The sequence below is a fragment of the Halyomorpha halys genome, unplaced genomic scaffold (genome assembly GCF_000696795.3).
Source record: "Halyomorpha halys isolate HHAL.00 unplaced genomic scaffold, Hhal_1.1 Scaffold458.1, whole genome shotgun sequence".
NCBI lineage: Eukaryota > Metazoa > Arthropoda > Insecta > Hemiptera > Pentatomidae > Halyomorpha > Halyomorpha halys.
The window spans coordinates 800,511-815,080 of record NW_027113640.1 but is presented as its reverse complement, the minus strand read 5'-3'; the positions used below and the strand labels follow the sequence as shown (position 1 = coordinate 815,080).

The following is a 14,570-nucleotide window of genomic DNA, read 5'->3' as shown; positions in this document are numbered from 1 at the left end:
TAGTGTATTTTTATTATTAGATTTTTTTTTTTTGTATTATGCATTCAAATTCCTGTAATTTAATCCTACCTAATATTTCCAAATAAAAAGCCGTTGAATCTGTGTTTCACGTTGATTGCCTCCCTGGTTTAGAAGTTTCATTTTTTAACTGCGTAAGTTATTTTCGTTGTTTGGATTTGTATTGCTTAATTGTGATATATGAATGATGTTGAATACTTTATACAATATTTTAAATCAATATTAGCAATCTTACGCTACACGTACTATGCATGAAAAATAAGATTATCAAAAAATATTTCGCTCAGGGTTTTGCACGCTGTGTATACTTGGCCTGGTTATAATTTAAATATTTGTTTGATAGCCGGAGCAGCCTAGGATGATAAGAACCTCATGATATGAAAACAATTCTTAAAAATAACATTTTATGGTCTTGATTACAGGGAATCTTACGTCGTTCCTCGTCTATTCTTTTTAAAAGCAAGCTGGAAAACATTACAATATTAAGCAACAACAACACTTTCTTAGTTGGGTTGATGGTTCTAACGATGGAAACAAACATAGAATGTTTTTCGTTTAGTGCTGAATATATTTTAATCTCTTTTTTTATGTCGTGATTAGTTTTTATGTATCCTTTAGAAGAGATATATTGCTTCTCGTAGTTTGTTTATCTGTTTATTGTTAATTTGTTTCTCTGTTAAAAAAAAAAAAGTTCATTCATTTTCTATTTCTAACTGACTATATCTATTAGCAAAAATAGAATGTGCTTTTAATGAAACATTAATTACAAACATAGTACAATAGCAGGTTTGTTGATGCAACTTGTACTAATTATTTTAAAGTTAAAAAATCGTTTGACATTATTGTGGTAGGTGCAATAGCACGTCCGATTTTAGCTCGGACTAAAGCCTGCTAAAATTTGTGCTAATTTCGTAATCCATAAATAATTTGCAAAGCAGTTTTTGTGCGATTTTCACCTCAAAAGTTTATTACTCTCATTTATTTTTATAGCAGTGTCAGCATATTTAATTTTACTTAAATGTTATTTCTTCAGTGGAATCGATCAAACACAAGAACTCAGTTTTCATAGAACCTTAATTCAACAACTAATCTTACGGCAAATTTAGTAAGGGTTACTCGAATTCGTGCTCACAGTTTATTACCATGATACATTTAGAATTAAGTAAAATTTCGATGAATTTAATTGTAATTATTGCAAGTATTAAATGGTTGGTGTGGTCTGTGAGGTACCTGATTTTGTCACGCTTCGACAGCACCTTTTACCTCAAAATTAATAAGCAATACGCAATTGTTTTTAGTTTTAAAGTAGACCTAAAAATTGTTTGCCTCTGGCTTTACGATTTATTTTTCTGCTTGCTAGTTTTATATCGAAAATCCTGTTTATGTATTAATTCTTACACACACATATATATATATTTAAATTCTAAAACATAGACATCCATAATGAGTTTTTTCAGGGAAAAAATTTTTAATAACAGGTATTATCTATTTACTAATTATAATATTTGAATATATTATTTATTTACTTTATTAACCTATTTTAATTCTCCCAAACTTCTTCATTATTTATAATTTGATAGTTGTGTGGCAAACTAACGTGAAAAAAATGTAATTAATAAATAATAAGTTTTAAGACTAAATTAATAAAAAAAATGCAAGCCTTTGGCTTGAATATTGGTTCAGTGGCATTATAAATTTCTTTTCCTAGAGGGATTCTGTAACATTGAGGCTTATGATAGGCATTATTTGATTACAAATATATAATTCATTTATTATTAACAATTATACATTAAATAAAAAATTGTTCTTATAGTTTATTATTTTTTGAATAATATTTACTCGATGAATATATGACCGGTGAATGGTTATTATAATGTTGAGTTATACATGAAAATTAAATTATGTGGAAATTTGATATAGTCTAATTTCAATAAACTTTTTACTCAATAATTTTATTTTTACTTTTATGGTAATTATTCAATATAAAGTCCTTGCAGATTTTGTACCTGAGAACAGGTTTACAGGCCGAATTAATTTGTGTATTAATACAAATATAATTCCTTATGTATTAAAAGCCTAAATTAATTTATATCAAATACCTGCTTTCACCTTGAATCAGCTAATAAATGTACGCAAACACGAACACACATATGTATATATTCCTAATTTAAATTTGTTATGAAGAGATATATCTTTCTTGTTAGGGTCTGTTTATTTCGTACATATTACACAGTATGTTTCTCGTGGTTACTATTTCTGGACTGGTAGGCTTACTGAATAAACTGTGAACAGTAGCCTGTGTTAAGCAATCTCGGACCGGTATTAAAATAGAAGGTAGGAGACGGGTTAGCCACAATTTATAACTGAGTTAAGGGTTATTTGGATGCATCCAACGCTTAGAGCACGTACTGTCGGAATCCAACCCTACATTCATCTCTATTTAGCTAGCCAACTTTCTTTTTCTTTTTTCTGCCTGATGAGTAAAGCTGTCTGTGGCGGTACTATTTATGCCCGACTATTCTCACAACTCTGAAGCATTAGCGAGATATATCAACGCTTATAAATGATACACTCAAAATTACATGTTGTACTTATTAATATTTAGTGGAATTTCATTCATGATATAAATAAAATGGAGACTTAAGATATGTTTCATTTAGAATTTTTCATTGATAGTTACAATTTTAAAATAGTTTTGGATCTAATTTTAAGTATACATTAAGAATCCTATTTATGAAAATAGGAATTTGAATTTCTTGAAAAGGTTTAATGCTTGTTGCGTTGCTCAATATCGCCTACTCCAGGCCCTTTGTAGTCGAGGGAGTTGAGGCGTCATTATAGCACACTCGAGGTTCGAATACGGCCTGGTCTAGTTTACTTTTATTTCGTTGTGGGCCAACAGAATGAAAATTTGATCCCCTCCCTCTAGTCAGTATTGGTTGGTTACCCCCTAGAAAATCTATATATCTATACATAGGCTCCATATCAATCCTGTATGTTGTTTGTTTCCGACATAATTCTTCTTAGCTCGTTCCTGTCAGCTGCATGTCTTCTCCATCTCCTGCTCCTGCTAACCACATAGCAGAAGTCGTAAATATTAATTAAATAATCTATAGATTGTTTAATGTTAAAACAGCTCTGGAATTAACGAATAATTTTGATTATAAGACTTTTTTCTAAAGATATTTTAAAAAGCAAAATATCTTTTAAAAATCCTTTTATCATATATTTTACTTTTAAGTTATTTTCAGTGAGAGTTTATTTGTGAAAAAAAAATTATAATTTCTATTTTTTTTTTCTTTTTTAATCATTTTATATTTCTTGATTTTAAAATGATATCTTTATAATTTACCTTTATACACTTTTAGTTATTTTTAAGTGTGCCGTTGGATGTTTTTAAGAAACACCCATGTTTTTGGATAAGAAGTTTCTCTACAGTATTTTTTGCTCCTGGCTATCCATAGGTTCTTTGTTGTAGTCATTTTTTGGGTTTGGAATGAAAGCTCCTAATGATACTTGGCGACAGCATCATTAGCATAGATTAAGTATTTGAATTTCTAAAGAATGAAATAAAAAAATTATCGCTGGAAAAAAGAGAAAGAGAAACTACAAAAACATAAAACATAACATAAAAAACTTTTTATATCTATTTGTTATTTATTTATTATTTTTATTTATGTATATTTATATATCTATCTATCACTACTTTTACCAATTATATTACGAGCTTATATGCTATTTATATTTACTTATGCTATTTTAGGTGTGTTTTATTTATGTTAAAGAGGGGAATAATAAGGGGGGGGGAAGAGGAAAGTCACATTGGGTTGAAAGAGAATATATGAGAATATAAAAAAAAAGAAAAAAGGGCAGGATAAAAAAAGGAATAAAGAAAAAAAGAGGGATTGACAAAGACAAAAATAATAAAGTATAGAAAGAAGACAAAAAATCATAAAAAAAATAAAAGAACTAAAGCTTTTTGTTATTTAGCTCTTTGTTATTTTTTTAAAATAAATTTTTCCCCTGCTTATGGATCATTATTTTTTTTTAAAGAAAATTAAATATATTGTATTAATGTATCTACTTTACATTACGTACTACTATTTTTTTTCTGGCCAGATTTTATTTTTCAATTGTAAATACATTTTTGGTTTTAAAATGAGGTTTTCTCTGTCCAATCCTATGAAATTTTCGCTAAATAATTGGACCTTGGCTGTTAGGTAGTTCTTATTCTAACGTATCATCCCTCAGCCGTGCTGAAAATACAACAAAGTAATTTCTATTCTTAAAGCACCTATTTCGCCTCTATCTTTGTTTACTAAAAATAGTTCATAATTGAGCCCGTCCGTACAAAACAATCTTTGGACCTTTTCCAGATAAAGCCGTTTCCAGCTTTATGACAACGGTACCTTCTTCTGTTACCGATTGCTTCATTAATATGTGTTATTTTAAATTCATTACATCTTTATTTTTAATACAAATATATTTTAGAAATAATTTTTTACGTTGTATTTTTTTAATAAGATGTATTAGAGATATATGCTTTATTAATATTTGGTTATTGAAATTACAAATAATAAAAAATTTCTCAGGTTCATTGTGACATGGACAATTGGTAGATTTATTGTTTTCTCCGCTACTTTTTCCCGATTTTATTTTGAATAGAAAAATTAATAAAACTTTAATTGATATATGTTTGTTCTTTAATTTTTTTTTTTAATTATTTGGGTTTAGATCCCTGATTTTTTTTTTCATTTGAACGCTCAATTCATTTACCAGTTTATAGCTCTAAATGTCTAAAAAAGTGTTTTAAAAATATCGTTTCGTTCTTGTTCTTGTATTTCGAAAACCTTTTCTATTCTTTAAAAATGCTGACATCTAATCGAAATCATCGGCTGGTTTTTTAGTCCCAAAAATTAGATACAAATAAGTTGTATTAAATGAACCTAAGAACTTTTGCAATTTTGGTGTGTGATTTATAGGCATTGTTAATTGATTCGTGTTTGAATGTTTTGTTAAAAAACAGCAAACGTTCATTCTTTTTTTCTTTTTTCCAGTAAGTGAGGTTATATAATGCTATCCTGAAATTAACTAATAAAAATGAAATAAAAAAAATATATAATGGAATTTATATAAAATACCATCCTTACGCTGGTAGTGATGTTTTAAATTAGCAAAAAAAATATAACAGATTTTTTGTTTTATTACATATTTTTAATTTTTTTTTCCGTTTTTCTGAACTTATAACTAATTCCGGTGATACGATTCACTTGAAGGGGAAAAAATAGAAGTCTTTCATCACTCAGAGCGTTTATTTGGCTGTCTTAAGCCTTTGAAAGAGTACTCAACTCCTATTTGTATAAGTAACCACAAATCTAAGCTGGTTCGGTTTGATCTAAAGAAAAAGCTTGTTTATGATGCTTCAACGCCCATAACTCAGCACTTCTGAATTTATTCATTTGAATTAACTTCAATCATTAATCATGTTGACAAACAATGACATCAAAGAGTATAAAGTTTCGGTATGCCTTTTTATTCAAGGCAATCAGCTTAATTATCTTTTAGAGATTTAAATTTACAAATTTAAGATGGCTTCTAAAATGTTAAACCGTGATTAGTTCGTGAAACGGTCCCTAAAATTTGATGAAAGGAGTTAGATCTCTTTGATCCTTTTGATTTTGAAAATTTATGATATTCTTTTGACCCGAATGCTGAAGATTCTGAATGTATCTTATTATCCCTTATGTTTTCGAAATACTTAAAAAATACCGTTTAAATATTTGATTATTGAAAACATGGAACCATTTTTAGATAATTTATGTCGTTTTAATGAATTCCTCAAGAATAGGCAGATTAATTCATCAAAAGCGATTTATGAAATTTCATTCCCAGATATTAGCAGTTAAAGAGGCTGTGGCTTAAATAAACTTTTTATTTAATTATCTTTATTATTATCATTATAATTTTATTTGTCGTTTTTTAATTTTTCTTTTCTCAAATTATTTTTTTTTTTTCAGTATAAGTCAATTGTTTATTTTAATAAGTCTCTAAGTATAATTTATTTTTATTTTCTATTTCAATCGTCATTACATAGCTATTATTATTTGAAATTATTTATTTGTTTTATGTATAGTTGATTTTTATTATTTATAATTATCATGGTTATAATATTGTAAATGGTTGGGGATGTCTTTTGCACGCGACCCCTCTACTATCAACTTTAAAAAAAAAATTAATATTGTTCAAATACCATTTAAGACAAACCGGGCCGACTCATTAGTAAAGAAATATTTATAAATAATAATTCTTATGTATATTATTTAGATAATTGATTTAAATAAACAGTTTCAGGAGACTCAGATATGTTTAAACGAAAGCATGTCTAAATGAAACCGAAAAATTGAGAAACGGTTACAGATATCAACTATAACAAACATTATATGTTATCTATTTGGTTGATTTGAGTTTATTTTATGTGCAGGTATAAACATTGTAAAGTGATAATAAGACTGTAAATTACTAAGATTTTTACAAATGCTTGGTATTGCAAATAGCTGCTAAAAATGCCAACTCATCGAAAATGTTTTCGTAGGTAGAAGGGAACTCGACGATAGAACTGGAGGCTTAGATAAATAAATAAATGTCAATTACGCGGACGGATATTAGGACAGCTGTTTGTCTTTTACCGCTTCTTTTTTTCAACTGCTTGAGTAGTCCGGTAACCACGCGCCAAAAAACCATTCTTAAAATAACAGTCAATTATAAACTATTCGGATTAGAGACCTTAGTGGAGAAGCGTGATAGCCTAACAATTCGAGTGCATTCAGTCCATTGAAGTTAATGAAAATATATATAATGTATTTATTTTTTTTATATGGCTAATTTTTCCAGTTTTTATATTATGCTACATTTACAGTAATATTGCAGAGTCTTGAAATACGAATATTTGAAAATGAGTTATTTCTAAGATGATAATAAACGAATAAAATATATATAAAAAAGTAAAAATACCATTAAAGAAATATTCCAAAAAAAAATTAGTCAATAAATAGGCAATTAATAAATTATTAACAAAAAAAAAAATATAAAGTGTAGGATAAACTGAAACATATTAGGTGGAATGAGAGTGATAGATTGAGTATTGATTGTTCTTCGTTTTGATTATTAGTTTTTTTTGTTATATCATATTTTTTTTTTTAATGCAGGTCGATTGAGGTAATTCATTAAGTTTTTGTAATCTTTTTTATTTTTTATGGAGCATGTCACAACCTCTGCATCAATTCTAAATTAATTAAATTCCCTCTTTTACTTTCGTGTAGTTTACAGTAAAGTGAAATGTGCTGAATTTTTCATATTTTACCCATAAAAGCCCCATGCGTTTCTACTTCTGAGAAGGAAAAGTTTTTGCATGTAGACCTTGAAAGCAACAAAAAGTTTATATATTTATTTTGTGTGACCAACACATAATGAAAAAAGTCTACAATAATTCGAAACCGGATTCGACCCGGCGCCGCCTTCAGATCTTAGATTGATAATCCTGCGCCTATCCACCTGAGCTACGGACGGCCCTAAGTTCCATATTAGCTATTAATGCAATTATTGTCTTTAATAATGATATCAGTAATCTCTGAGTGATATTAATGCTATATGTTTCACACTTAAGCAAACAGGTTAAAATATTTTTTGAAATTGTTATGTTTTTATAAAAAAAAAACATTACCTTTTTTTGATGTATGAAGACCGAAAATTATATCGAGTATATCGCTGTCCTAGTTTAACTGTGTAACATTTCAAAAAATGGTTATTTTGAGATGTGATTGTGATCTTAGCAATAAGTGTAATATCTATGTAGTAAAACATATTTCATAAAATATAAGTAGAAACAATATTTCGAGACTTGCGGTGTTGAACTGTATAGATCTTATCCTTGTTGCTAAGATTACTGGCATGTCTCAAAATCACCATTATTGAAATGTAATACTATTGAACTTGGGACAGAGATGTGATATATGTTTCTAATTTAATTCACCAAATATATATTATTATTACTATACAGATGTACGGGATGTATGTTTATTGGTTTACTGATATATAATTAATTAAGTAATTTTATACTTTATTTTTTTTACAAAAATATAAAACTATGACTCGTGCGTTCTGAAAGAGCTTAATGATTATTTACTTTGTGTATTTCTTGTAAGACTAAATGTATTTCTTGTAGATCTAGTAGTGATGACCGTGGTGGACGACATGAGGATGGACAGCGTGTCCTTTCCTCTCTACGACGGCGTTGAACCCGTTGTGATGGTCAGCGGTGTAGTGGACGATCCTCTCGGTACCGTCGGCTTCCTTGAGGCTGTAGTAGCCCTTGACCACGTCACCCTCTCTGGTCTCGTGCTGGCTCTTCACGTCGTGGGTGTGGGGGTCGTGTACGCTGTACTCGAAGTTGTAATGGGGTGGTGCCTAAGGAGAGTAGAATATTCTGATTTTAATTCTGTCTGCATAGTACGAAATAATTAATTTAAACGTCTTATTTATTAATATTCTGTAGTTTTTGTCTCAATCTGCAATAAATCGATGTTTCTATTCATTGGTGATAAGCATTGCATAAGTCTAAACAAATAAACATTTCTTGCATAAGTCGAAGTCCGTTACCGAAATAATGTGGAAAGATAGGTCCCACAAAAGTAAAAAAAAGAGGTTTATGTGCAGGTAGGATTCTTATCATCTTTTGTCAATTTTTTTTTTAATATTCCATTAAAAAAAGTTGTTTTAAATTTGGATTTGTATGAAATATAATGTTCAATTAATTTTTATTATTAAATGTTAAATCAAGACTTTTTTTTTTGTCGAAATACAAAATACAGAATGCCTCAGCAACTAAATGGTTTGTCTATCAATTTATAGTTAAAATTTTGTTTTGGCATAATTGACCGTACTGTAATACTCCAACTGGGTTGGTCCCCTATCCCCCAGATTCTAGGTAATTTAGTTAACTTTCGTTTTGCTTTCGCAGGCGTATTGCATATTAAGTGCAATTAAGAGTTACATACATTTATGAAAGAAAAAAAATATATATATACTTAAACAACCGTAACAAAATTGTTCTGAATAATTTCTTATTTTACTTTATATCTTTTTTCAAGTAATTATTTTTTTTTGTTAATACAAAGTTTCTCTAACTTTTTTTATAATTACTAAACTTCCACTTCAAACTCTTCTGTATACTGATCTCAATGATGTTCCTTCTAATTAATACTATGTTATCAAATTTGTTATATAATAATTTAAATTTAATCTAACATTAGGTTACACTTTTTTTTTTGGTAAAAATGTAACTTTTAATGATTTTTTTTAGGTTATTACATTTATCTAATTTAAATTTACGTTAGGTCAAAATTTCGAGCCAAGAGTTAGTTTACTCTTCTCATTAAATATTTATGAAATATGATTTCAGTATTATTGTTATAAAGTCAATTGTATGTATCAATTAGCTTATTATAACTCTTTTATTATTTATTATCTTAAGATTGTGTCCATAATCTGACGAGTCGAGTATTCTTATTCCGGTTAAGGACCTAATTTAAACTTATTTTATTATTAAGATTTCCAATGTGCTGTTGTTTTTTGGAAATACAACATCTAAATTAAATCTAAATAAAAATATATCCATTATGCACTGATTATATTAATAATCGATTAGAAAACTGAAATAAGGTTTGGATAAATTTCGGCATTATAAATAGAGATAAATAAATTACATGTGAATTGGTGATAATTAACATTAGTCTAAAGTCTCATGTGATGTCATTTAAAAGTTTATATTTCAATATGTTTCATCCTTCGCAGAAATATTTTGACTAGGTCGCTTTAAAACTAAATGAGAAAAACAATTGAAAAAACACAGATGTCAAATAAGTAACTCCTATATTTCTTTTTATCTAAGATGCTTTTGCTCTGACTGGTTTTTGAACTATCTTGAACGTATCAAAACAGCTTTTGAAGAATATGCGTAAAGGAGAAAAATTAGATTAATTCATAAATTAGTATGTAGAATACCGAATTCCAGATCCGCAAGACACAAAAATACCTTGTTTTTCCCTGATCAGCTGGGTTTATGATTTTATCAAATTATTTTCTTAAATTTGGTTTTTCAGCAGTAGCTGCTTCTGTTGATACCAATTTTTTTTTTTGGAAATAGTGAAGGGTGCCAACATAAATTTTATTTTCCTAAACACATTAAAAAGTGGCACTTATTTTTCCTGTGGTCTTTAATTATACTTAATTACAATAATTAAGAATCTTAAAAGTAGATTAAATAATATTTATTGATAATATTAACTAATTACTACTTACATAATAATCGATATGATCCTCATGTCCACCATGACCTCCACCGTAGCCACCAATAGCCGAAGCTGCGTAGACAAGTGAAAGGAGAACAAGTGCCTGCGTATCATAATCGGTGTCAGATTAACACTAAAGTATAATAATCTTGGTATTTTATGATATTGATATTTAATACATATAGGTTTATGTAACGTATTATTGGTCTGCGTTATTGTTTATAGTTCTATTTAATCCCATAAAGCCTCTGTCAACTTTCCTTATTGATTATAAATGTTAATTCTTATAAATATGAGAGTTTGTAATTGTAGTGTATATTATTTAATTCAAAAGATCGAATTTTTCGATAAATAGTAGTTTAAGTTTTGTTAGGTTTTTATCATAAATGTAAACAATTTTGCTTTATTTACTTATAATTACAGTATAAAGCGCGAACATACTTAAAATTAATGTCGCAATTATTCCGTTTCGCATAAGACTCGAGTTATATTTTCTTTTTTTTTAATTCGTAAATTGAATTAAGTAATTTTATTATGAAAAAATAACATTAAGTCTATATATTTTTCTATTTTTGAAATATGTCCAAAAATTTCTGAATTCACTCAACTATGGCATAACAAATTGGTATAGGTAAATAAAGTATATTCTTTATAATGACATCATGGATGTCAACTTCATAGTAGATGTTACTTTTATTTTAAATACTATTTTAAGTATATATTTTTTTTTGTGTACGAAAATTTACATTATTAATACTATCATGTATTAATAATTATGTGAAAATTATCATAATTATTCTTAATTTATATTTGAAAGGAAGTCCTAATTTATCTGTTGTTTTGAAGGTTGTGTGTTCTGAAGAAATTTGACGGGATTTAAAATAAAACGATAATTGAGCCATTTGGATTGCGTTTAATATAGTCGAAAATAAAAATGTTTTATGATTGTTTAGCTGATTTATTTTTGTGTGTGCTTTAGGACAAAAAATATTTCTATTGACTTTAGCAGAGCTAAAAACCTTAAATATACTATGTAGTTTTAATGAATTTAATTTTTTTTTTTTTTTATGGTTGCCAGGATATTAATGATTAAAAAAAAATTAAATATTATTTTTAATGTTTTAATAATATTTTCAAATTTTTGTTTTCATTTCAGTTCAATGAAATTTATTTAGCTCAAATAAAATTCTTTGATTACAAGCAGTTTTTAAAAAGTTCAATAGAAATAATTTAAATAATTAATTGCTTGCCAATCGTCCAGTGATGTCCACTCACTCAAGAAAGGTGTCAAACGTTCTTCGACCTACAATTACCAAAACAAGTTTCTTCAGGATTGGTGTTGCATAATCGTGTTCTACCCTCGTCAGTTTCAATTTTTTTTTTGGTAGATCACAACAATAGAAAGTGAAATTATACTAAATCGTTTATACGTTTTCAAGGATTGATTATATTTACAACTAAACATAATAAAAAAATTATATACTGCAGCAATGTATTTAGAATTATAGCAGAAAAAAAATCTGTACCAAAAGAGATTGCTTTTTAAGAATTTTGAATACTATTTTTTTAATTGTCTTCTTATTTCCAGATGCTATTCAATTTCAATGAATTTGGTTTCAGTCATATTATGGTACAATTATTGTTTTTTTTTTATGAGATTAGGAGCTATTTATAGGGTTCATAATCCTTAAATAAAATTATTCCCGCTACAAAAAATTGATACTTATAATTAGACGTTTAGAACACAGTGCTGATCACAAGTTTGTGTTTCAGAGAGTTCTATCAATGATTGCAATGACAATTCACTTAGTTGCTTATTAATATTTAGAGTTTACTCTTAGAGTCGTGAGCAATAAAATTAATAATTCAATTATTATAATCAAAAGGTTTACTGTCAGAAATATAACATCAAACAAATGAATAATAAAACAAAAAATAAAATAATAAAACTAATTTAAGCTAAAATTAATAAGAAATAAATGGCGTTGATAAACAGTGATGTTTTACGCCTATAAACAAAAGCAAACAGACTGGTGAAGCATCTGTCTGTAATAATTAGGTAGGAACATCAGAATTATCTGATACAGTTTAGATTTAGAGTTAACCTGACCATGCGGCAATGGACCTTAAAGTTGCTTTGTCAACTTTTAGTTGCTTTTATCAACTTTTCTCAAAAGTTGGTTCACGACATATCATTGAGAAATAACTTTTTGCAAATATCATAATAAATGAAATGAAAAATATTCGTATTACGCAGATACTGTCAACATTTCCCTTAGACGTAAGTAAAGTAAAACCATGACAGATTTGTAACTTTGAAACAGCTGTATTTAACAGGGTATTTAATCACAAACAGTTAAATTTTTTTTTCCGACTTGTCACAAAACAGTGGGTTTTGGAAACTAATAAATTTTTTGTATAATATAATTCAAGTTCGAAATTTCACCAAGTCTTAGGTATTTAGCAGTTATATTGAAACGGATCATAAAATTTTATAATCATTGAGTTTTTAAAAATAAAAAATGAAGCCTTTATGCCAAATTTAAAATTCTGCTTTTTTTTTAGTTTTTTAATTTACAATATTTTTTGATAACAACTCTGACCCAAGTCTAAATATATAGTGAAATATGTTTGTTTTTATCAGAGCAATAACCCTCATTGAATAGCTCCGTATAATTAAGGGATACTCGAGATCCTAAACCCGTGTTTATGTATCAGTAGTTATTATTTGGAAGAATATGTTTTTTATTTTATAGGATTTCGTGAAAAAAAAATGTTTGTAAACACTAATACTCCGAGATATTTAAGTAATTCTCAAAATAATTTTTAAGATTCTAATTTTCGTTCATGCGATTAAAATGAAAATTTACTTTTCATCAAATTACAGCTACTCGTCCAAATTTAACCTTGAAAAAAAACCTTGAAAAGTTGCAAGGATATTATTTATTATCGTAAAAAAAAAAAATGTAAACTTTTACTTCCAGATTCAAATCACAATTTAATTTTTTCAGTTTCAATTAATCAAATATATAATGACAATTATTTCAATTTTTTTAAACCTGTGAGGAAAGTATTCACTTTTTTCGTCAAGATGCAATCGGCAACCACAGAATCGTTTTCATACTTTTTATGAAGTTTCGTTCCAGTTTTGAAATGCATTAGCTAACTATTGGAATGGACAAATCGTGTAAATGTTGTAATTGTCAGAGGTACTGCTTTACATTACGCTCATTTGCATTTTATCTGCTGACATTCTTCTTTGATTTTAACAGAGCAACTTTCTGGCTGTTAGGTTTCGTTACGAGATCCTTGGAAAAACATAAAATGAATTTTATAGTTGTAATAGATTAAACATATATATTTTTTGTGTCTATAAAATTTCATCAATTTATGAGCAGTCTTAGTAGATGCTTTTTGTCACTTGCCAACTAGAAACTTTGAAATGATTTATACCCCGTGTAGTCGTTAAATATGAATTATTTGTTCTTTTAATTTTTTACCTCTTAATAATTTAGGCTCAATGGTAGTTAGTTATCTTAAAAGTTATGTTATTTTCGTTTTCGGAATTATTTTTTCCTATGCACAACCCCTTTTATATACTAATATATCTCCTGAAAGCTGGGATGTATGAGATATGGCTATCCATAGTTCAGAATATATATATTTAAAAATTGTTTTTTACTATATGGATTCAATCAGTTGACGCAATATTCGATATTTTTAATTCCATTCACGAATATTATTCTGCTCTTTTAAATTAAGTAGAAGTGATTTAAAATTTTACTTTTTCAAATATTCAAATTAAATTTTCATTGATTTAATAAAATTGTATAAAGGGAAATTTAAACATTGAACTTATATGGCATCACGTTGTGGATTCATTGAATGTGACAAGACAAAATTTTGAATTGTTTTTCTAACATCATAATTCAAAAATATTTTCCTTTGATTTTATATAATAAGAATCATAAAATATTAAATAAAAATTGTATAATTTTGGCAACTATTCAACTGATAAATTTATATCACGTGGCTTGTAGTATTCTTGCCTGAAACTCTTCTATTGTTATTTTATTAAATTCTGCCTTTAAATTATAATTGCAAAAAAATATTATTTTCTCCTTAATTGAAAATATTGTTATTGAAATATCTCTATTATTTATTTATTTGTATTTTATAGCAGTATTATTTTTGTATATAAAATAT

At 27.3% G+C, this 14,570-nt stretch overlaps 2 protein-coding genes across 2 annotated transcripts in view; one reads left to right on the top strand and one right to left on the bottom strand.

Moving 5' to 3' along the window:
• Positions 1 to 14,570, top strand: part of Lmpt (Limpet) — a gene marked incomplete at its 5' end in the record, with an annotated part of 767,445 nt that overhangs the window by 19,500 nt on the left and 733,375 nt on the right.
• Positions 8,152 to 14,570, bottom strand: part of LOC106683034 (adult-specific cuticular protein ACP-20) — a 7,065-nt gene continuing 646 nt past the window's right edge. Inside the window, exons 2-3 of the mRNA XM_014424239.3 lie at positions 10,375 to 10,467; positions 8,152 to 8,481 (exon numbers count right to left, since the gene is read on the bottom strand). Of these exons, the coding sequence (XP_014279725.1) occupies positions 8,242 to 8,481; positions 10,375 to 10,467 (333 nt within the window). The 3' untranslated portion in view covers positions 8,152 to 8,241. The remainder of the gene's footprint in view (positions 8,482 to 10,374; positions 10,468 to 14,570) is intronic.